Source organism: Pterocles gutturalis, unplaced genomic scaffold, assembly GCF_000699245.1.
Source record: "Pterocles gutturalis isolate BGI_N339 unplaced genomic scaffold, ASM69924v1 scaffold492, whole genome shotgun sequence".
Lineage (NCBI taxonomy): Eukaryota > Metazoa > Chordata > Aves > Pterocliformes > Pteroclidae > Pterocles > Pterocles gutturalis.
In genome coordinates this window covers 13,647-38,353 of record NW_010107646.1, presented here as the reverse complement: position 1 = coordinate 38,353, position 24,707 = coordinate 13,647, and the positions used below count along the sequence as shown (strand labels likewise).

The window sequence follows — 24,707 nt, the reverse complement described above, 5'->3', positions numbered from 1 at the left end:
ATTTTATTGTGAAATTGCTACTCAGATAAATCCTCCCCACTACATCCCTTGGTCCAAATGCACTCTCACAATCCCAGTGGAAGCAATGGGTGCTGTGAGGGTTTCATACAGGAAGGGCATATTCGGATGCACGTGAACTGTCCTGATGGGTGAAGCAGGAACACGCAGACTGCAAGGATGGTCTCCCAGGGACTAAGGAAGGGCTGAAGACTGAAACCTGTTTTGCAAAATTATCTATTTTCAAAGTCATTTTTCACTGATGAAACAGTCTCTTCTTATATTAATCTGCAAACTTTTGCCTCTCTAGCAATGATTTTTTTTAAAGTTTTTTTTTAAAGAGAACTCTCCCAAGATAAACTCTCCAAACTAATTTCCATTAAAATATTAGAAACATTACACTCTCTATAAATAAATCTGCTAATGCCATGAATTGGCAATTTCTATTTAAAGTAAAACTTGATGTAAGCCCCTTTAAAAAGAAAAAGGCTCATCATGACCGTAATTAAGAAATCAGTTCAGGAACTGAAGTTTTGTAAAGGAATTCCAACCTTCAATTTAAAAAAGGAAAAATAAAAGAATTGAAAATTGGAATCTACAGCTGTATTCTATTTAAAAAAGGAAAAATAAAAGAATTGAACATTGGAACCTACAGCTGTATTCTTTTCTTTCAGAGTATTTAAAACACTGGTTTCCTTTAATATAAAATGTTCCAAGCTATTGAACTCCTATTTTTGAACGTTTAACTGTAACACTACAGAGTACTTGCAGTGAACGAACACAATACATTGCAGAAAAGTAGTTTTATTAATAATGTTATTTGCACACCTCCTGGTGCACACCACCTCAGCTGAAGCTGAGGGCTTCAGTTTGTCTGACTTAAGTAAAATTAGAAGATACTGATAAATCATTAAGATACAATCTTTCTTTTCAGATAGGAGTGAGATTTAAAAAAAACAAAAACCAACAACTCCCTTTTAGGCAACCAACAATAAGCATTTTGCCAAATGTATAACCTTTTCAAGTTTCCTTTTTTTCTTTCAGTTCCAAAGGCAGAAACAGACCAGCCATTGGACTGCCTGGCTCTTCAACAAAGATACAATCAGAGTGCTTCCATAAAAAAAGGTTAACTTGTTTCCCAGACAGTCGTCTTCTTTCCTACACATGGGTTGACCTCCGACATTCATAATGTCAGTTCACCTCCTGGCAGCTCTTTACCTGCCAACAACAGCAGCACTGCACTGGAAGAAAAAGCAAGAGAACTTGAAAAGATTGCTAGTTCGGGGAAAATATGTTTTGTTCTTTCCCTGAAGGGAATATCACTGTAATTTTAAGAATGTTAGAGTGGAATCTGAAAAATCGATCGGATGTATCATCATAAATAATTTCCAGCATATGAAACTGTGCCGGTGAAGGGGAAAATATATCAGAGACCTCAATTCCCATCTTACAGTTATTTTTTATGCCAAATACTTTACAGTTAATTATTTACTAGAAAAAGAAAGATGATCATATACTGGTTTAAAACATGAATGACTAAATCTTGTAAACAAGTCCATATTTAGTATAACCATGTTCTAATATACAGCTTTACATAGTAGAAAAGGTCTCCTTTACTCCTATGTGGCATCAAAAATACTACAGACCAGCTGAGACTACCTTCCAGGAAAATCTGAACAAAAGTTTTCCCCTTCCTGTTGATACAAACAAATCCCTAATAAAATCACTACCATTACCTGTGTAAAATTAGCAAACTACAATCCTGTGCTTCCTAGAAAAATGAAATATTGCTGATCCAGGGCCTCCAGCCCATCTGACCTGAGAACTACTTACTCTTGCTTTCAGCCACAAAAGCTCTTTACAGGCTAAGCCAGCAGTCTGTATAACTAACAGTGGTGTGATGCTGCAGTGGCCATATATTGAATGATCCTGGACCACTCTGCATGCTAGGAATCCCCAGGAGCGGTGGCTTACAGCCCGCAATGCCACCCCCCAGGTGCTCTCTCCGACTGTAGGGGCACTCCTGAGGGTCTGTTGACAACAACTATGCAGCCAGAGCATGGGAAGAGATGTATGAACTGATCCTGACATTCCCCTAGCCACAAGGAGAAAATTATATCCAAGTGCTGTTCTGAGGTTTTCCACCTTGGCACTGGCCCAGCTGCCACGGATGGTGTGTCCCCACCTACTCCCTGCTTTCACACCGATCTGTGCAGAAAGACGGAAACTCCTGTCGTTACCCTTCCATTTGCAGGTGTGTAGTTTCACACCAAGACAAAAATATAATAATTACTTTTTGCCTTCCATATTGAGTTATGATGCCGTGTTCTGTTCTATCATTCCACACTGAAACAAGTTCTAACTAATGAGAACAATAACTCTTTCTGTGCCAGATAATAGTTAGCATGCTATGCTTTTAAAGACATATTCTTTTAAAACCACAGATGAGGCAATATAAAAGGAATCCTTTGCGGGCATCTCAGATCTAGTAAATAGCACTATTTGTTCAATAATCTTGCACCTCCGGGAAATGCTGTAAAATATAAATAGATCTTCATGTATTTCTTTATTTCTTCTTCAAAAGGGAAGCAGCTGTGAATGGATTTAACAAGCATTTTAGCCTCCCTTTCAGTTAAAAAGAGCTTATTTGATTTTATTATTCCCAGCTCTCTTTTACAATCATTTCTTTTAGGGCATCTCAGCATTTTCTGCATCTCAGTGCAAGAGGGATCACTGTTTTCAGCTGTTCCTCATAAACAAACTATCATCTTGGTTGCACTTCAATGCACACTCTCCACAGGATTTAATACCTTTCATGAGGAGACTAAAATGGAATGCAGACAATTTTTAAAATGATGGTTTGGGACTAAATCTGGCCTCTGGGCAGCAGCTCCTTTCTTGCTCCCACCCATCTTTGGATCAGAGTAGTAAAGGTGCTTTGCTTTCCCACAGAGCGTTGTAGGCAGCTGTATAATCTACTCCTTTCAGCTTCTTCTCAGCATTTCTGCACTACTTCTTCCCCTGAATGAAAGGGCAGAGGGCCATTGCTGTTTTGCCCTCCTTCCCAGGCCTTGATTATATCTGGGATTCTGACTACTACTGTAGAGATGTAGGTAGAGAAATCAGTACAAGCACTCAGGAAAAACAGCTTTTTTCTTGTTGAATGCTCATTCTGTCCTGCATATTTCCTTACTACAACATTTCCCAATTAGAGGCAATTGCTTCTAGGTCAACAAATTAGTGTTGAGACAGAGGCTGAGTTGCTACTATTAAATCACATGTATCAGGAAAATACGAACCAGCACGATCCAACTTATGTATCAAGAACAGGGAAAACAGTACGTTTGACAAACAATTCACACAAAAATGAAAAAATGCAACAAGTTACCCAACTTCTAGTGATGGATGCTATTTCAGCAGGCTGGATATTTTAAAAAATATTTATCAGAACAAAATTATTAGGACTATTATTACAACATTATTAGGATGCTGCACCTACTAAAATAATACAATAAGGACACTACTAACTACAGTCTTGATAAACAGTTGTTGTTTTCCTGACAAAACCAGAGGCACCTGCCAACTAAAGGAACGATGTTACCCTTTCATTCCCAAGCATGGGAAGCCACTCTTACTGCTGCTGGTTTGAGCCACGTTTGTGTTCCTGGCTTCTTCACCCTAGAGTCAAGGGGTCTGTATTCTTGGAAAGACAGGGATAAGACAAACCATTCAAGACTAGTGAGAAAGTCTTTTTTCTTCTTCTTTTTTTTTTTCCCCCCTCCTTACCAAGCTCCCTGTGAAGGTCTGGAACGGTGAATTATGAAGCTTTTCTACACTGGGACAGAAATGATTTATGGTGAGCAAGACTAGTGGCTCTGATGGAAAACAGCAGAGTGGATATTCTTGTGCTGGGCAACCTGCAAATAGTCCCACTCCCTTCCATATATCCTCATAAGCAAAATGTACCTTGCTTCAGATTCAAACTCCATTTTACGCAAACACTTTGCAGATGAATAGGCTGCGCTTACACCTATTATTCTTCTTCATACTCCTTTTCTGTTTATACCTCCTTAATGGTGTACCGCATCAGGGAGACTTTTCAATTTGGTTTCAGTTACAGTAGTAATGCAGGAAAGAAAAGAAGTGGCAATGTCCACAGCAGAGTAAAACAAATTAAGTACAAAAGCCGCTAGAACAGTAAAAAGCTTGTAGAACAGTAGTCCACTAAGCCAGTGATCTCCAAACTTTTTTGATCTCACACACCTATTAGTGAAAAATTTTTGGGCGTGCACCACCCAATGTTAGTATATTTATTTATAAACCATGTACTTCTAATACTGAAGTTCCAGTATTTTCTTCCCACATCCAAATGGGTCATCCTGCATACCCCCTGGGGTGCACGTACCCCACTTTGGAGACCACTGCACTAAGCTGCCCAGATCCCAAGAGCAGAGAGAAGATTCCCTTTTCAGAGGTTGGCTCTACCCTCTTTGGCAAGCATCAGGGATGTGGAGGGAGGACTGAGACTTGCAGTAACACTGGTGTTGTTATATGGACTTATTGTTTTGGCATTTTAAACCCTGAACTAGAAGAATTGGCATAAGAAAAAATTGGCAATAACCATTTCTTATGGACTGTCCACATGTTTTCATTTTTTCACCATGTATATCTACTGCAGGCAATCCAACCTGAATAAATTCATACTATGAAACCAGTCATCGAGGTACTTTTGTCACGGGCACTGTGCCACCCTCCAATCTGTGCAACAACATTAAAAGGCAGCATTGAGGCCTTCCAGCTCAATAAAGTTAAACACAACACTTTAAAATGGAGTTCAATGATGATTGACAATTAATTAAGTGATCTCTGCTAGGCACTAGAAGTAGACGCATTACCAATTTAGTGTATTGCTGATATTTTAGCTACTGAACAAACGTTTACAGGCCACAAGAGTGTCTCTAACTCTCAGAACGCCCATATTCCAATTAATTTGGCATTGTGCACACTGTTTGCAGTTCTGATATTGTCTCCATGTTACTCAGAAGAGTTTTGTTTCAGGTATTCAGAGACTCAGTAACAGCTGGCTTTGCTCCATTAGACTAACAAAGTGATAGAATAATGAATTAAATTGCAGCCTATGCTTGCATATATATATTTTTAATGGTTGAAAGGTATTCCTTTTAGACCTGCATGCTACCAGAAAAGCCGTGTTCATTTCCATCAAACACAGACTCCAGCTTGCAACTCCCCTTTTAGCTCTGAGGCTGTCCTGCTGGTTTCACAGCTGCCATGGATCCTGTCCACGTGCAAAGACAGCAAGCCAATGAGCTGAATTTGATTTACGTAGCTGTGTCTCCCCTATTAATATGATGAAGCCAGAGAAGATTTAGAAGATCAAACAAAATTGCATATTTGGTTTAGTTCTGAATTATTAATTTGACAGTCAGGAAACCTGAGTTTATTTTCAGCTGTTGCACAAACTTTTTTTGCTGTTCTTCTTACCTTTGTGACTCATTTCCCAACTGGTAGCACTGTCCAAAAGACTTGCTTCACTAGCAGCTGTAAACCACTTGTACAGGCTTTCCATTTGAGAATTTTGAAGAAGGGAAAAGTTTTCCTATTACCCACAATTTAAATGCATTTATTGTACACTGTTACAAGGAACCACCTCTAATTACACAGCTAATCCCGTCTGTTCCCCAGCCTTTCCATGCTGCCTATTAATTTAGGATTTTTTTTGTATTTTGTCTATTCCATCCACAAAATACCAGACTCTGTCTGGCTTTATGTGTGGTTTTGAAGAACAGATAGGAAGGCAAGGAAGACTCATATTTTGCAGTCAACCAAAATGCCAGGTAAACCTGACTTGCCCTCCACCCCAGTTCATGGAAACTCCCAAAACTATTGTTGGAGTTCCCAAAAGTTCCTAAAATGGACATGAGAGGACAGGGAAGAGATGAAACTGTTGCCTCACTCACTCATCCATGAAGCGGGCAAGCCTGCCGAATTGAACCAGCCCACTGGAAAGGCCAGGTTATGCTCCCGACAGCGCTGCTGCGGGATGCCCGCAGTGTAAGATGTAAGAGCTCAGCCAGGTACCTGCACATCACTGCGCGTCTCAACACATTTGTTGTCTTTCCTGCCTCTCACACTCAGTACGATTAAACATGAGGTTGTACAAGGCACGACAGACAGAAAGGGAAGATTTGAGCCTGAATGCCTTTGCTTTTATATTCTACTCCGTAGTCCCAAAGCCTGAGTAGTCATTTTGTTCAGGGTCACATTAAGATACAGTAGGTTCTGCTGATGCTCTCATTTTCAGTGCTAAAGGAGATAATTTCTCCCTTGCTGCAAGTCAATTAGCTTAATAACAGCTCTACTCACTGTAACTTGGGAGAGGTAAAAATCAGAGGAAAATAATACTTAGAACTGAATGCATTTAAAGATTACAATTATTTTAAGATCAATCAGACATGGGGTCTAAACCATTAAGACTGTTCCCCCTTGATCAGTACTGCTGTAACCGTACGGAGAACACACAGCTGGCTACACATGAGTTTCATTGTTGGGCTGTCAACCATTTGAAAGCTTTCACCAAATTCCTCTCCACAGGGCATTTTCCTTTTTCTTTAGGTCTATAGACACATAGTACTGTGTAAGGGAAGTGCATGTAAGTACATGTAATGCAATTACTGTATTCTGTTCTGTTTGTTTTTCTTGAGGGCAAAAAAAATACAGAAGATTTTCATGAACTGCTGTTTTCCCTTAAACATTCATCTTGTAGGACAGCAAAGCTCCCAATCTGTATCTTCCCTACTTAAAAGGATATTTTAGGACTGGATAATGCATGCCTTCTACAAAGTTAAACAGAGACATATGAAGTTTTACTGATGTTAACAGAAAAGGAGAAGCATACAAATATTGTTTCAGACTACGATTCTCATCAAGTTGCAGTCTGGATTTACTAGATTACTTAGATTTTAGAATCAAAATATACCTTCCACATCATCATTTGAAAACTAAAACAAATAGATTAAGAAATTGGAACAAACTCTAGGAAGAAAATCTAACTAAGTAGTAGAAAGCATTTGAGATATACTCCACTTGATGAAAAACAATAAGCTTTTCCATATTAAAAAACCTAACAAAACTAGTAGGCTTGTCCTGCATTTGGCCTGTTTATCTAGTGCAGCATGATGTCTACAGAAGCAGATGCTATCAGATATGCATGAGGAAAATGTGTGAAAAACCATCCTCTATAAAAGTCTTCCCTGCTTTCAAGGGTTACATAAAGCATGGAAGTTCATATGGAATCCATGTCTTACCAGCTACTACAGACATGAATATCCAACCAAATTTAATTCTGTATTTCAAATCTTGGTAAGTTCTTGGTGTCAAAAACAGTATCTTGGAGCAAGATCCCGATACAATTCTCATTAAAATTCTCATCCTCATTTAACTGGCTATCCTCTGGTTTTCTGTTTCAAGACAGATAACAGCAGTTCATTGTCTAGGTTGTTCATGCAATTTCATAGTTGCTTCTGTTTTTCATCTCTTTTCAAATATAATAAACATTGATAATTTTGCTTTCTCTTTGAATTGGAGTCTTTCTCAGTCCTTTGTAGTCCTTTTCAGTCAACTGCTTCCAGTTTAGCCCATCAGATTCAGTCTGCAGAGTGTTCTGGATGAGCTTGTACCATGGATTTCCAAACTTCCTTATACAACACTGCATTATTTCCCAACCTATTCCTTCCACAGTGTGTCAATACCTTAAAGAATAAAGAACATGGACATAGCTATGTATTATCCCACTAAAAGGAACGACAATGGGAAGGAAATGGGAAAAATGCCACTGACTTTGCAGTGCAAAATGTGTAGATCCACATGTTAAGATTACTGACGTGTGTACGTTCCATGGAATCCAAATATACAAACTCAGATAGGAACCTTTCTCTTTCTGTCACTGGGATATAACACACTGTTTGCAATAATGCCTTTTAAAATTGGCTTAACTATGCACAAGTTATTTCACACAACAGTGAACTCATTTTCCTGTTGTCTGTGTAGCACAGAGTAAGCTAACACACCATTTGCATCAGCTTAGGTTGCTGGTCATGCAGCCTCAAGGAGAACAAGAGCTGTTCAACATGTTTGCCTCTTACTCTGCAGCCTCCATCAGCCCCATGGGACAGGTGAGTGAATTTCAAGGGCTCCTCTGACAATAGCTGCCCTAATAGCTCATCTCTAATAGCTGCTCTCATGGGAGAACATGTACATCATTAGAGAAAACGTTGCAATATACAGCACTGTCCTTAGCAGAATCCTGTTCCAGTCACAATTTTGGAAAGATGAAGGGTGTACAGCCTTTATGTTTATGTATTACCGTAACAAGTACGGCTACTCACCAAGGCATTACTCAAGATTTATCCTGCTGATGATTGAACAGTACTGTTCTATATCAAACAACTAATTTTGCAATAGATAGCCTTAGTTGCTTTAAAAATTATGTTCTCAGTTAATCAAGCGTTGGCACTAAAATCCATTGCAACACAGGTGGAAAATAAAAGAAGCTCATTTGTAACTTAGGTCTCTGAAAACTTTATTGTATCAGTGCTCCCTGAAGTGTTCTGTCTCAGTTCTTACTTGACTTATTTTATTGTACATGTTCCACATCAACTACCTACAGAAACAACGGCTATGGCACAGACAGGTAACTAACTGGTACAGACCTATTTTCATAAAGAAGCAATATGTATGGATGTTCCCAGATGCAGATGAGTAAAATATACAGTGGCAGACAGAAAGAAATATTCAAATAGTTTTGTAAAGGCCTGTTCAGTTCAGCTATGTCTAGTTCGGTCTGGTTCTTAGGTTTAATTATTTTCAGAGTGGTTCAGAAGTGCTGATAGTGTCTTCTCAGTGTTGACAGAGATTTATCAGCAAACCCAATAAGAAATGGTATAGTTGGTGGTCATGTCTATATCTACCTCATCATTATATATAGTTCAAAATCTATTTGCTCGCTTGCTTCATCATTTACAAGACTTATTTAGGAGACTGGTACGATTTCATTCTAAGAGATGTTTAACAGAAATTTGTTTTATTAATCCAAGAACTTTACTAAATATTGCAGACAGAGACAGATGAATCTGGAGTCACTGAAGATTCTAACAAATTTATCAGGAAGAATACTCCCTAAAATGTTTTAAAGTCAGTACAGATTTTTCATTGATTTAAATATAGAAAAAAATAATTTGGGATTTATCTTGAAATGTTTCTGGTGAAATTAATGCTAAATAAATAAACTGAAAAAAGAATATTTTGTTTATAAAGGGATGCCATATTAAATAAAGTAAGCTTTATTTACTCTGGCATATGCAGGTAAGCATAGCAGAGCCTGACCCTTAAACATTTTAAAAGGAAGTTAAAATGCAAATATGGTTAATTCAGTCTTCTTTTAATTGATAGGATCATATCTCACCGGGATTCTCCTAATGTGGTACTGATACCACCTAGTAATAGGTTATACCTCTTTGCTGCCAGCTGTTCCCACTGGCATTCACATTCTTTTCTATAAGGAAGAGTTAACTAAGCAGTGGGAATAAGAAGAAAAACATCCTTGTGCTCTTCTCTGAAACCATTGCTACTCAAAAAACAAAAATGCAGAAGAAAAAGTAATTCTAGGAAAAAAGTAACAATGAGATTGAACAAAACAAAGACAGAGAGCTGTCTGATTGGATAAGATACTTATCACTAAAGACTTCAAGGATCCATGTTTTCCTTGTGGCTTTGCTACAGAATTCCCTGGCTAAATTAGTGCAAGTCACACAGCCTCCCTCTAAGCCAATTATCCAACAGATACTGTGTGGAAAATAGTGCCAGTATACTAATAACACAAGGCCACTGAAGGCTTTTTTTTTTTGCCCCTTTATTTTTTAAAACATTTTGTGCAAGATCCTGATATAGTACAATCTTGCCTAAGGGCCACTGAAGTTAGCAAGATCTTTAACAGAAGACAGACGTACAAAATATTATGGGAAAAGTAGATAGCATGTTATAATACTTAAGCTCTTTTTCAGCTTGGTGGCATGTCAGCATCCTAGATGTCTTATGAACACAATGGGCATAGCTGTCAAGATCACTTTACAGCCACCATCAGATCGCAATTGTACCAGCAGAGTGGGGATACAAATGCACACCAAATAAACACAGCTTGCCAACCACAAGATTAGCTACTCCAGCAACTAACTCTCAGTTCCCATATAAAATATAACTAGCAGATTGTTTATAGAGCAGGATTTCCTGTGTGGACTGATGCTTTTTGTACCTGCAGGACCCTGATTGTACAATGCCCTGGGAACAGGGCAACAATGCTGGTTCTCATGTCAAAAGCTGAGTGATGCACATATGGTCCTGTGGTTTTTTGTGGTTTGTTCTGCAGATGGTGGCTGATCTAGCATACTACAAGGAAGCAGAGCATCTCTTGTGAATAGCTACCATCACACAGCCAAACTGCAAAGAAATCTAGGACTTTATTCTTAGGGGCATTTATTTCAGTGTATGGTACTCAGTTTCTAAAGCCTCAGTCTAATAACTTACACCTCAGAAACTATATTCACTTAAGATCAGCGATCCAAATTAAACCAGGAAATGTAAAGAAGGCCTTTGTTAAGATTTACAATTAATCTACACCCACATTTTCCATTTTTGAAAACTAAATATTTATGGACTCGTTGAGAATATTATTTAGCTGACATTGTAATGATTCCTAGGTAACATTTCTTCTTTGTAGTTTTGCATCAGTGAAAAATAATGTTTAGAACTTGTCTCATAATGGATTTTTTTCCCCCTCTGAAAGGCCAGGTGTTTCACGTTAAGGAATCCCAGCAATTTTAATGAAAACACAGGAAACCTTACAAAATCCAAAATACCATTTTATAATCAGACAAATTTCTAAAGCTACTTAGTTTTGATTTTAATGCCTAATCTTTGCCCAACTCTGACTTGCAAATTATGATATAAATACATGTAATACTTAAAAGCCAAAAAGATGCAAACCCTAATCTTTAAATTGATTACATACCAGGCTAATGCTTACAAATTTAGAAACTGTCTATAAGCAGGTATTTAAAACCAGATGCATCATCTTTTCAAAGGTACTCCCTAAAAGGATTGCAACAATTTGTCTTGGGCAAATTTGGCCAGATATTAATTTACAGTTGTACTTAGAAAATAGTATGTTTAACTTCTGTTCTTTTAGCCTGTATTGTGTTGGAGGTATATTTTTCAGAACTAGGTGATCATACAGTCTACATTGCAATGCATAGATCAAAGATTTCATAGTAACACATAAAAAGACATTACTGTACTCACATTCAAGGATGTTAGGCAAGCATGATTAAACTTCTAAGATTAACAGCAATAACCATGATTGTTTCGCTGCTTGTCTTCCCCTCCATTCCTTTCATTCTTTTAATACGAAAGGCTTATGCCCCGAGCAACCATATTAAATTTTGCTGTAGCCCTACTGTTGGAAGATGGTAAACCAGTTTTTGGCTAAGTTGTGGCTGTGTTTCAATATGAAATACAGTTTGTCCTGACTCATAATGTTGTTTCTGTATGTCTTCCTCTAAGTCTCATTTGTTAAACTTGTAACTCTTAGTTAAAATCCATACACTGCCAGGGCATTACTATGGTACCAATATCCTCCATCCAATGAATGTTCCATGTCTCACCTCTGTTAACATGCTGTGCCTGACATGACACAATTACGAAAGTTAGGACTGGGACTACTGCCATCCTCTAGCAGGGAGACCACATGTGTGCTGAGGAAGTGAAGTTTTTGTGTCCTAATTCCTATGCGAACATGAAAAAGGAGAACAAAACACAGTAACTTATCTCAAAGAAGCAAAACTATAGCCTGAAAGAATTTGAGTCTTGAAAAATAGACCTGCATATAAATTGCTGAAGTAGCTGACAGAAGTTTTTTTTCCTTTGGACTTCCATTAAATTACGGAAGATTAAAGAAGGGCACAAAAATATTTAGGCTATTATTCCAAAGGATTTGAGTGGAAATATGTTTTGCTCCCTTTGGTGTTCTGAAAAAAATGAGTCCTAGTGATTATGTTTGTATAAAACAGGTAGATTATATGTTCCATTTGGGCTTCGGATGAAACACTCACCTAAAAGCTTGTCTAAAAGTCAGTTGCAATGCAACTAACCTAATCCCATGCCATTTTGAAGTACAATACTGGACTCGTCTCAGTATTCTGTAGTTTCATAGCCTTGTTTGTTGTTTATTCTTCCATTAAAGATATATGAAAGGTTAAGCAGACATATTAAATATGCGGTTCACTAACTTTTCTTTGAAGCTTTTATGAATCAGCAACTGAAAATGCTCAAAACAGATTTAAGTGCAAGCACTCCTTGCCTGGAACTTTCTCAAATCAATGAGCGTTCCCAACATAAATTTGGCAGAGGAGGATAATGGACTTCATCTGAGGTACTCATCTCACAGTAATACCAGTTCTTAACGCTTTAATTCTTTTAAAAATTAAATCTCAGGGTTCTTATTTTGTGCAGAAGTAAAACCAAGAAAGGTTGCTACTACTGCATTACTAACAAAACAGTTGTCAAAAAAATAGACATTATCTTTGTACAACTAACAGAACACATGTAATATTGTATCTTATTAATTAACTGAAAAAGCAGAGGAGCTCATTGTGACTAATCATTACTATTTGGGAGACGGAGACGCAGTTGATTATCCTTGAAGCATTCAGTAACTTCTCCTTTAACCGATTTTTTAAAAAACATTTCAACATTACACTGTACTTACTGGATTGAGAACCACTGTGAAGAACAACTCTCCTCCTTGGATACTTTTGTCTAGTTCCTTCGGGCCTCCAGGATACTCTTTATAGAAAATTGTGTGGGTGAATAAGCCACAAGTTTGCCTAGGAAGCACCTGGATTTATTAAAAAAAAATAAATTTCAAGATAAATTCACAAAACAAAGATGTTTATACTTTTAATGAGATACTAAATGCCAGAGAAGTAACACATAACTGATATTGCTGCTTTGTGATAACTGCTGGATAGATTTGGCATCACAACTTTGCCAAAAGTCAATAACAATCTAGTTGAATTAATACACTGTCAGATCAATGAACAGGGCTTACTGAAAGAAACAATATTTTTCTTATTAGTGAAATCATAATGTCCAAAAATTCATCATATTCTGTTTGAAACTGGATAGCGATTGCAATCAGTAAGTTACAATTCAGCAACCTCCTCAAACTAATTTTGTCCTTAACACCTGATCCTAACACCATGTATTTGAAGTCTGGTCATCAAAGATTTAGAATCACAGAATCATTAAGGCTGGAAAAGACCTCAAGGATCATCAAGTCCAACCGTCAACCCACACCACCTAACTCACTAAACCATGTCCCTAAGCACCACATCTACACATCTGGGCAGCCTGTTCCAATGCCTGATCACTCTTTCAGTGAAGAAATTTTTTCTAATATACAGCCTAAACCTCCCCTGGCGCAACTAGAGGACATTTCCTCTTGTCCTATCACTTGTTACTTTAGAGAAGAATTTCTAAAATTTTAAAAGAATTTGATACATAATCTGAAATATTATCAATCTATATTGTATTATTCAGTTCCACTTTTTATTGGAAAGATGGCTTTGTTGTAAATTTAAACTGGAATTTGAAACTCTTTTTTTTTTTTTTTTTGGCTTTGGCATCACCACCAATAATAATTCTACACTGATATGTGATGAATTTTGCCAATAATGCTCACATAAGAAAGACTTGCTTCTCATTCAAATGTGCTAGTTTTGTAACACCAGCTGCAATAAGAAGTAGCATAAACAAAAGGATGTATTTTTAAAAACATGCAAAGAACATATATTTTGAATAGGAAGAACTAAAAAATGCAGTTCGGTTTTCCAGTAAAACTTCAAAATATTTTCTGTCAACTTCAGAAAATAAATCACTGGAGAGTATTTAAATTATGTCTATTTTTTATGGAAAACCAACAGCTGAATATTGATGCTCATATATAATTCTTAAACTGGGATTGTTCTTAAACATTTTACTCCAATTTAGAAGACTTCTTATATAAGAGATTGAACTTTCAAAACGTACAAACCCCTTACTTGACATAGACTGTGGCTTTGTTTCTTGTAGTTTCATTTCTCAACATCTTTTTGTAATGTACAGAATACTGTGACCACAGATCGTAAATTCTGTATTGTCAGAAAATGTATGGAATTTGTATGTTAGCTATTAACTTGCATATACTTTTTAAAAACCTTTGGATCTCACCGATGAAATATGAGAACAATGCTTCACAGAGGCAGGGAATGAAGCTGTATTGGATGGGAAATGTTCTGGCCAATCTTACATGACGATTTTATTACCGCATGTATTCATCACTATAGGCTTGCAGATGTAAAATATTAACGCATTTGCCCTGGAGAACTGAAAGCTTGAGACTCCCAAAACAGGTGGTTTTATACGACTGTTCTTGGAAATAGATTTCTGGCCCCAGTGTCCTTGTGTTAAATCTCATTATGTGTCTTCAAATGACATGTTTCTACAAAAATTTATGAAAGAGATTCTTTGGAGATTCTGAGAGTCAATCAATCTTCCTCAAATGCTTCACGCCCCCTGAGCATATCCACAAACCCATTATTTTACATGCAGTTATTGCTTTGAGGAGAACAAACTGTATCTCAAATCTGCATGGTGTCAATTTTTTTCCTGGATGTCTGGAGATCATTTTTGTTTGCTTCATCCAAAAATAGATCAAAACTTTAAAATATTATTATTTTGCTAGGAAAAGTGGTATCCATGGTAACTCGAGGACAATACCAGAATTATGTTATAAACTAAGTGGCAGTCTTGCACTAAGGCACTTGACCCTCCAAAACTGCTTATTGCAGCCAGAGGCATAACACTGTACACACAGTACGATCTTTCCCATTCACTGCTCTCCTACATGCTCCAAAAGAAAGTTACTTATTAACCCACCATCAAGTATTTTAGAAAGTAATTTTGAAACACTTCTCAGATAATCATGACAATATGTGAATCAGAAATAGCCTACACCCCAGTGACCAGATGGCACAACACCTTCCGTGTTGGTCGTGTACAACCCCTTTTGGCAAATACCATTGTCAGCGAACAATGCTGTGAATTCCGAACTACCAAAAACTTGTGTGATTTGACTTGTGGCTGCCTCGACAGAGCAGTTTCACAGCCTGGAGGGGGGCACGGTGTGTGCGCGTCTTCCCTCCCTTCAGCCTTCTTCTGAGTGTCTGCCCTGCATCCAAACTGATCACTCAAAGCCTAGTTGTGGGGTTAAGCCACAATGCAAAGCACAGTTCCCATTTCTGTATGGCAAGAAGCAAAATGAGGGCAACTGTGAACTGTTCAAATGGAAGAAAAAATATTCACGCACCAAGATCCAGATTCTCAGATGGCATAAACTGGCAAAACTCTTTTGCAGTTAACGATACCATGCAAATTTAAAACCTGCTAAAAAAATCTAACCCATAGTATTCTGTTAAAAGATACAAAATTGACTTTTTTCCTTGAGATCCCTGAACCAGTATTAACAGTAGGAGTAGAACAGTTAACAACCTCTAACTGTGAACAGCGGGGTGCCTGGAGGCCACCTTCATCAGCTGCAACATCATCAGCAACAGACTGATTTTAATTAACAAGATACTGTCAAATACATCTTGCTATTTATGCACAGCAATATGTGCTCCTCACAATGTGAACTTTCAGGATACTACACTTTTCCACTTAAAAATAAATTGTTCATAAAATGGTAGAGTGGTTGCAATATGAACATCATAAATACCACTCACCATGATATTTTTGTGGATGAAGCCTCGTCTATACCTCGCAGGCTTCAAATGTGGGTATTCTTCTGTGCTGGTAACTCTGATATTCCAGACCTTTTTCCAGGCATCATAAAGCTGAACATGCACTGGATAGACTCCAGAATGGTGTGGAGCCACTGCATAGCCGAAATCAGTTGGAATACCATGTTCCTAAAACGTAACAGAAAAACGACTGCTTTCAAAAATTTAAGAAACTTGATATTTTGGCATTTCGCAAATCCTTTGTTTGTGAGCGATCAAGAAGAGGTCTGAAATACAAATAATGGTGATATCAAATTATACTGATATATAAGGAAGATGGAAGGCAGCAGGGTGAAAATCAAATGTGAATTTTTAATACAAAAGCCTTTTAATAAGTATTTTATGAGTATATAGGGAAGAGCGATATAGATGTATTTTACATTCATTTCTTCAATCAGTACATTAAACAGAAAGCTGCACTCTTTCAAGTTCTTGCAAGGAATTTGCTCACAAACTAAGAATTCAGAGAGAAAATTACTGGCACATATTCAGCACAACAGATAGCATTTGGCAGTTAACAATAACAAAAATGTGATTTCCACTACATGTCCCTATGTAATTACTTGGATTGTTAGCTGAATTTCACAGAAAGTCACTGCACTTCCCTCTAGTCCACTCAATGCATAAAACCATATTAAAAAAAACCTGCTTAACCATTTTAGTGTGTTTTTAAAAAAAGGAGAAAAGACAACCGCTTGTAAAATTCTGAGGATAATAGGCAGATACCCCTTTTGTAATACATCTTTTACTTTTGCACACTCCTGTCATTTATCTTGTTTACACACTTGACCTTGCTGGTATTACCTTCTCTTGACATTCAATACCTTTTCTTTCCAGTTTCTGGTTTACAACATGCTCTAATGAATTTTGACACCTTTTCTCACAGCAGACATTTCTGTGATGATCTGATTAGCAGAATACACTGTCCATAAGATGTCATTGTGTTACAACGATTTAGGAAAACCGCCTTTGCACAACTTTTACATTCTGTTTAAGAGGTTTTTTTATATTGCTTGTATTCTTATGGTCATCTTCACCACATTCTCTAATCACCCTGTGTGCAAAGGTACGAGTTGGTCGATACTTGGGTCTCCTCCTTTGAATAAACTAGTATACTAACGAATATGAAAAAATCTGTTAAGTCCTATCTCAAAGAAAAATGAGTGCACGAACTTAGTAGAATAATCTTTCTTCATCTTTTCTCGTGGAGGACTCGACTACTGCAGGAAAGCTAATGTACTGGACTTAAAAAGCTTAAATAGTCAGGATTCAGTATCAGACACGTGTTATAATTTCAATATGACGACTTTACTAACAGCTCAAAACAAAGTGAACTCACAAAAAGCAGCATTTGCTTCTGCTCTGGAAAAACACAAGAAATGAGACTTTAAAGGTGGGAAGCCTGCAAGCGAAGAAAGCTATTTTTTTCCTGATTAAAGGGAACTTAGCGTAAAGGCATGTGTAACAGACAGGTATGGTTTAATCACAGTTGAGAACCCTGATTTTTCAATATTTAAGACACTGGTGAAATTATTATTTCCCTTTAGTAATTTATGGCACCCATACGGGGGAGTAAGATTTTATCACAGTGAGGCTGGTGCAGCTTTTGTAATTCTTGCATGGCCGTAGTGCTCCTGGGTAAGATCCAAACACCTCATCAGCGACCACGCTGCACCCTGAGAGCACGTCATCTGCTGGCTTACAGCTGGGGCGCACTACATGTCATCTGCCAAAGCAGTAATGAGTAAGATCTGGCCTATTGGTTTGACTGCATGGGGAGATACAGAATGCTTACGCCATCAGTTACATGGCTTTACACTTTAAATTCCATCACAGATATTTCAATTCTTGTTCCTTTTATCTTTTCTACTTCACTTAGGCAGGCATAAACATCAGAAAGAAAAATCTTTACAGAACATGTAAGAAATTGCATTCTCTAACGTGCCATTTAACCTCCTTTCATCTATAAACAAATGTCTCAACTTTAAGGGTTTTTCCCTCAAGTTTTACAACATGCAGTGATAAATATGTAATTAAAATCTTTAATTATAATTATGAGCCTATCATCTTCAATATATTAGTGTCTCCATTATTTCTTAGTGACTGTAATTCCCAAGTTGAGCATTTCACACACAATATACACATTCAGTTTGATAATATGTAAAGCACCAGCAATTTCAGCCTCTTTCAAAAAAGCTGGATGCTTATCTTTGTTACTAATCTAACTGCTTTAAGCAAATGAATCATAATGAGTAGCTTCATGTCTGAAGCTATGTATATGTTTACCATAAAGTATCTATAAGTATTAAGAGCATTGAGTAGCCAAGGAAATAGAATTTCGGGTGAAGGTACCTAAAACACCGTTGAATATTAATTATTCTGATAATATACTTTAATGGTTACATACTGTAGAATAATCCCAGAGGATTTCTTAGGCCTTTTTGCATCACATCAGAACCACAAGAACTGATTTAATTTCCAGTGGAACTCGCAACAGTACACAGAATTACAGAAAAAAGGGAAGTTTGGACACAGGGTTTTTAAATTTTCATGGTTTTAACTTCCACTGAAATGTTTTCTTTAAAGGAAACAGTAAAATTGAGCTGGCCTGTACTCAGTACTGCAGTTTACTGTAAACTTGGTAAAATCTTTGGTAGAAAGCAAGCATATACCTTACATAAAAGCAAAGTTTTCAAGTACAAATTTTAATTCCTTGATATTCTAGGCCTTTTTTTACCTTCCTCCTGCACTCACTGACACATGACCATAAGCACACTGTTTTCTGTTCTTACGTTTCAAATCCCCCTGCTCTTTCAAGGAACAAAGACATTACCAACCAGCTAAAGAGCAACCAGTTTATTTTGAAAAGGGAGAGGTACAACTAGGCTGTTGGAAGAGCAGATGTATTTCAGCAAACAATTATGTTTGCCGAAATATTCTGATATAACTCTTCTTTAAAAGGTCTTTACATTGTATAATTTCTCCAGACACATACATACTATGTATGGCAGTTTGGTTTGGTTTTATTGTATTACATTAACTGCAGAGAAAAGGTAAGCCTGTTTCTCTAGTATCCTCATACCTAAAGATTTAGTTTTATTTTTTCTTATGTTCTCACTGAAACATTTTTTTCAGAGCTTTGCTGTGAATAAAGAATTAGTAAAGGCAATGCTTTCCAAAACAATGTTTTATAAAGCGGATTCAAAGGGAATATATAAGATGCTAGGAGGTATCACCACAGAAAAGCATCTGTGAAACTGTGGCACACTTCATTAACTCTAACCCTCGGTGTTTTCATAAAGTTATTTGACATGTTTTGATGGAGTATTTATTCACTCAGAAAACTGGCTTTTTTTCTAATCTAAACAATGGGTTATTTGGACAAAATTTTATTTAGGTTAATATTGAAATAGAAGAAATTTTAATCTATATTGACTTTCCAAGATGGGAACACATTAATTCTTCATTCTGAAAGAATTTTTCCATTCAAATTTTTTTATAAAGTAATACAAAAAACAACCTTTCATTGGGAAGGAAATCCAAACTGTAGAGAAACAGAATTTTCATAGCACAAAATTCAGTGATTGCAAAAATAATTTTATCAAAACTTTCTTTTTTTTTTTTTTTTTCAATTCATTGAGATTAAAACAAATTCTTCAAGGACTGGTTTTCTAACAAAATAGGAATAATGGTTTCTGAATACTTAAATTCAACATAAAATGGAAAAAAATACAACTCACTAAGGCAAACTTTTTGTTGAGAATCATCTGCTCCACTAGTGACGACTCATTGTGGAAGAGATGAGGCTGCATGTGACTCCACATATGGGGAAACCACCAAAACTCATCTACAGACCTCAACAGCAGGTCATCACCTTCATCTTCCTCCTCAGTGCCTGCAAAAACAAAAAAAAAAAAACAAAACAAAAACAAACGGAAGTCTCCACTTTTATTATATTCTTACAAATGCTTGAAAATATAAGAGAGAAATTAGCATAATAAAACGTGACCATTCAAAGAACTGAGGATTTGAAACGTTTCGAAGTACAAATTCCTTTTCTGTAAGTAATTATAGCCAAGTAAAAGATCAAGAGCCCCATTTTCACAGCATCTTCAATGCATGGTACAATGTTGCTTTCACATGCATGTGCTACATCAGTAACATCAGTAGCTAAGGGACAGAGTCAAGAAATTGCATACAAGACCACTTAGTAAAAAGCTTAACTAATAATGTTGACAACTTTTTGTATATTCCTTGTCCAAATTAAATTCTCTCCTCAAACTTCTTTTCCTTTCGTTACCTATGATACGTTGAAGTATTTTTTCCAGCAGCCTTTTCAAAATATTATGCATAATACAATTATTTTTGCTTCCTGCAAAATCATTATAATGATCCCTGCAGGATCATTAGCTTTTAGGACTCCGTGTGAGTCCATGGGGCCCTGTGTGATGTTCACACACTGTCAAAGTGACAGGAATACCTAAAGGTCACACGATAGCCAGATCAGGGAGAAGAAAACATATCAAAGGAAGAAAGCCACAGCAAGGGATAGGCTGTAAGAGACACAGGCTCACCTCATTCAGTTTATAGCCAGTAACTGGGTCGGTTTGTACTATAAACATGCAATACGTTTGCCAAATCCCGCCCAACCAAAAGCAGGAAATCCATGTGCATATTCCCTCCAAAGCATCTCTCAACTGAGGCAAAAGAAATGGTCTGGAAAGTACCTCGCCTGCTGAGACACTGGTGACAAACTTGGCAGTCAGGACTGTTTTGCTGGGCTATTCTAGGTCAGACATAACAGGGAGGAAGGGACAGGACTGGATGGAGCAAGTGATGTCCTTGCACATGAAAAAGTTAAGGCATCTCTAGTCTCTCTGAACTGTGCCAATGGCACCTGGACTGCAGAGGCGAAAACTGGACTTTTACCAAGTCTAGGTGAAATCTTCTGAACCCAAGAGGGACCTGTGCAGAGACTCTGCAACTCCAGCTGCTCTCCTCTCCACCTGTTCAGCTCTAAATAACAGGCTTCTTTCCCTGCCTCTTCTTAGTATGACAAGTAATACTGACCAAGTTGCATAACTAAGGACAAGAAGAGGTACACACACTCCTCTGCTATGTAACATGCACAGCAGTCGAGCATATTCAAACTCTGTATATCTTTCTTTGGTTTGGAATAAATCTGGTTTTGGTTACTAGTCTCAGCTAACATGTCACTTCACTTCCCTCTTTCCATATTAATATCCTTCAACTATGACATTATTTTGTCTTTTTTCTCTCTCTCTTCCAGGCTCTGATGATGTCCTATTTTGCATGTGTCTCTTTCTTTTTTTCAGTAGAGAGCACCTTCTTTCTTCTATATCATATGCTATTTAATACCTTGCCTTTTACTTCTCCCTATTTCTACAATGGTTTAAGTATAAAATTATTATAATGGGTAATATGTATTGCTATGATATCTCTACAATAGAGATTAAAAGATCCTGAAGGATAAACTGTGGTAGCTTAACAGATCTCTCAGTGAAGTCAACAGGAAATTTCATTTGATCATTTGAATTTACCACTCAACAACAGGTTGAAAGGAACTGAATTTTTAAAAAAAGACGAAGAGGAATTCAAACTGTTCCACACTGGCACCTAATGAAGGTGCAGCTTACTAGAATTACAGGTGCTTCATCCCGAGATATTCCAGTCCACCTAAAATTATCACCTAAATTCTCTGTGCACTCAGGAAATGGATGCTGAGAGAAATCCAGTTCACCTCCTCTATGTGCCTCCCTCTCTCCATTTCCTGGGACAGGTCCAGCAGCAAGCACCTGAGCTAGCTCAAACTTCATATCCTACTCCTTGAATTAAATTATAAAGTAACAGTAAGAGACAAGCTGAGTCCCTATCATTACTACTTTCTTCATACTACAAAGAACACCATCAAAATTAAAGTGATTTCATTGTTTCATTCTTACCTGTGTGATAAAATTTCCCCGAAAATCCCAGGTTGAAAGTAAAATTTGTAATCTGAGCTCTTAAAAGATTCTGAGTGTCCAGCAGGGCCTGAAAAAAAACCCAAACATATAAACATATCTGTAAAAAAACTACACCTGCCACAGAAATTTAATATAACAATATAAGTATTTTTACAGGCATATATCTTTTCAATCGTTTTTGCTATTTAGAAACAGCTCTTTATATATGACAACGAAGTAACAGATATTTTCATTATAAAGATTAAAGATTTAAATCAGCATGCAATTGTTCTCCTCATAAAGCTAACCAGCTGCTAATTCTGTTTTACTCCCTGGATCACGAGATAGGAAACAAAGGCAGAAGCCAGAGAAAAGACCTTCCACTGACTACTCAGTAAACCTGGAACATAACCAGGAATTAAATTCAGATCTTGTATCCCCAGCCACTGCTCCATTCACTAGGATGAACAGTGTCGATTAAAACTGTGTTTCTTTAGATCAGGTCAAGTACACATACAGCATTTTGGTCATGTTTCAAAATTACTGAAAATGAAAAAAAAAATCCAGAAAGACAGAAAGAAGCTAGATGAAAACTATTCTGCATCAAAGAACTTAATTCCCCCAAATTCTGACTCATTTCTCAGACAGCTAGCATACTGTCTGTCAGCACACATGTACTTCCACTAAATTAGCACAAACAAAAAAACAGCATGCAGGAAGAAATGGGAAAGCTATTATTCATCAGATACAGCTTCACTCTTTGATTTCAATATGCTCTTCTTGATTTGTCATTCCCAAAATTTACATATTACTTTCAGGAGTTATCTCCCAAACCCGTACACTCTGCTGTTGTTCACCATTTCAGCTTTCCAGGAGTCACAAAGAAACCTAGCTTTCTAATGCACAATAAAACTTTGTAAAGCAAGAATAAAGAACAAAAAGCCTCCTCTAAAATGAGACTTGGAGTGCACACTCCTCCAAATGGCCTGTCTTCAACTGACCACTTGACAGTCGCTAATTTATGAATACATGGGACTCTTTGGAGATTTGTGACACTGTACCCAGCACATCAGAAGCGTGTGGCCAGCTACAGCACACATGCACTCATGCAGTGCCTTTGAAAGAAAGGGAAATATTTATACATCAAAGGCCTTCAAAGAGTTTTCAAAGTCAACATACATTATAGCACAATGATTTTAATGAAGTGATTAAAAGCAATACCCTTGTCAGAAATTAGTAACTCTAATCATGTTATGAAAGGGGAATGTATTTAAAAATCACAAAAAGATTAAAATCACTGGAGATTTTCAAAGGTTTAAAGGTCCAGTAGGCTCCCCACTCTTGAAATTCAGTGACAATTTCGTGCCCTGAAAAATATGAACCAGTAATTATAATTGTAGTTTCTTTGGACATTTTCAAGTAATTTGTCTGCAATTATTTATTTAACTGGAATGCCAACGACAACAAAATGTTAGCATGGAAGTCCAGCTTCATATATATATATATATATGCATAGCACAGTCAAGTTACAGTTCCTTAAAATACGGCCCATTTTACAGACGGAGGCGATATCCACCTTATCAGACAAACTTTTGGGCATATGAGCTCTTCTTCAGGTCTTCTCCAGGGGCTCATCTGTATCAATTCTAACAAAAGTACAATCTCCACCTGCAAATTCTGCCAAGTCTGTTTCTTTACGCTATTGTACCTACAACATTACAGTGTCAAAATCAGGCAAATGGTGACAACAGCAGGGGGCTCCTCAAGAGAGGCCCGAGGCAGCAGCCCAGTGGAGCTCCCCACTCCCAGTAAGAGGTGGCCACACACCACCCTGCTCTGTGCTCACCTTTGCCAACACTCCCTTTCCTGAGCTGAGCATGTTCACCTGGCCCCACTGCAAAACCACAGCACTGCTCAGGGCAGGGACACAGCCGCTCTCCAGTCCTGTACCATCCTGCACCTGGGGTCTCAGCCAGCTCCCCAAGCTTGTTGCTCTGGCTGGCTCAGGGAGCTGATCTGCAGCAACAGGGACAGTCACTTCTCCCTGTCCTGAGGGGCTGCAAAATTGAATTTTGCTGACACGGCTGACGAAACACGAGTGGTTTCAACTCTGAGCCATCAGTAGTACTTGCCTTGTTCAACATGACGAAACACGAGTGGTTTCAACTCTGAGTCATCAGTAGTACTTGCCTTGTTCACCGTTTCAGCAGACCAGAACATTATGCCTAAGCATATTCATTAAATATATATTAATCACAAAGCTCAATCTGTGAAAGAACTGTCACTTGTCTGCCTCCTATTTCTTAAGGTGCTCTCAGATCTAGAAGTAACTTGTGTCTCTCACTGCCTTCATCAGTAATGCAGCTTCAGCAACGACAGTATGGGAGGTTTCAAAGAACAGTATTAGAAAGGTAAAGCTCCATCTTCTTTCACTGGAAAGCCTGAAAAATGTCCTGCGAACAAGGGACTTTAACTAAAGGAATGAGTAAAACGAAGCACAAAATGGACCGAGAACAAGCTTGAGACTTCTGAAGTGGCATATTAAGAGAAAAATCTTGCAACAGTGTAAGGAAGCTTTTGCACAGGCTGAGAGAGCAAAGATCACTGAGGAGACTTCTTATTCTAATGAAAGGTAGCAAATCCGCAGAGGATTTATTATGAAAACCATCCTTGAGCTGCGGGGAACCTATTCAATGAAATAATTTTATCTTTGCACGGTTAAAAACGTAGGAGGCAAATGTACGGCTATACACTTCTTATGAGAACAGTACGTATTGTTGAATGAAAGAGATCCTGA

At 37.5% G+C, this 24,707-nt stretch overlaps 1 protein-coding gene across 1 annotated transcript in view; it reads right to left on the bottom strand.

Moving 5' to 3' along the window:
- LOC104472474 (bifunctional heparan sulfate N-deacetylase/N-sulfotransferase 3-like) overlaps window positions 1–24,130 on the bottom strand; it is a 39,478-nt gene extending 15,348 nt beyond the window's left edge. Inside the window, exons 1-6 of the mRNA XM_010088169.1 lie at window positions 24,043–24,130; window positions 23,757–23,959; window positions 21,911–21,998; window positions 19,688–19,842; window positions 15,891–16,076; window positions 12,836–12,964 (exon numbers count right to left, since the gene is read on the bottom strand). Coding sequence (XP_010086471.1) covers window positions 12,836–12,964; window positions 15,891–16,076; window positions 19,688–19,842; window positions 21,911–21,998; window positions 23,757–23,959; window positions 24,043–24,130 — 849 coding nt within the window. The remainder of the gene's footprint in view (window positions 1–12,835; window positions 12,965–15,890; window positions 16,077–19,687; window positions 19,843–21,910; window positions 21,999–23,756; window positions 23,960–24,042) is intronic.
- Window positions 24,131–24,707: the final 577 nt, after the last annotated feature.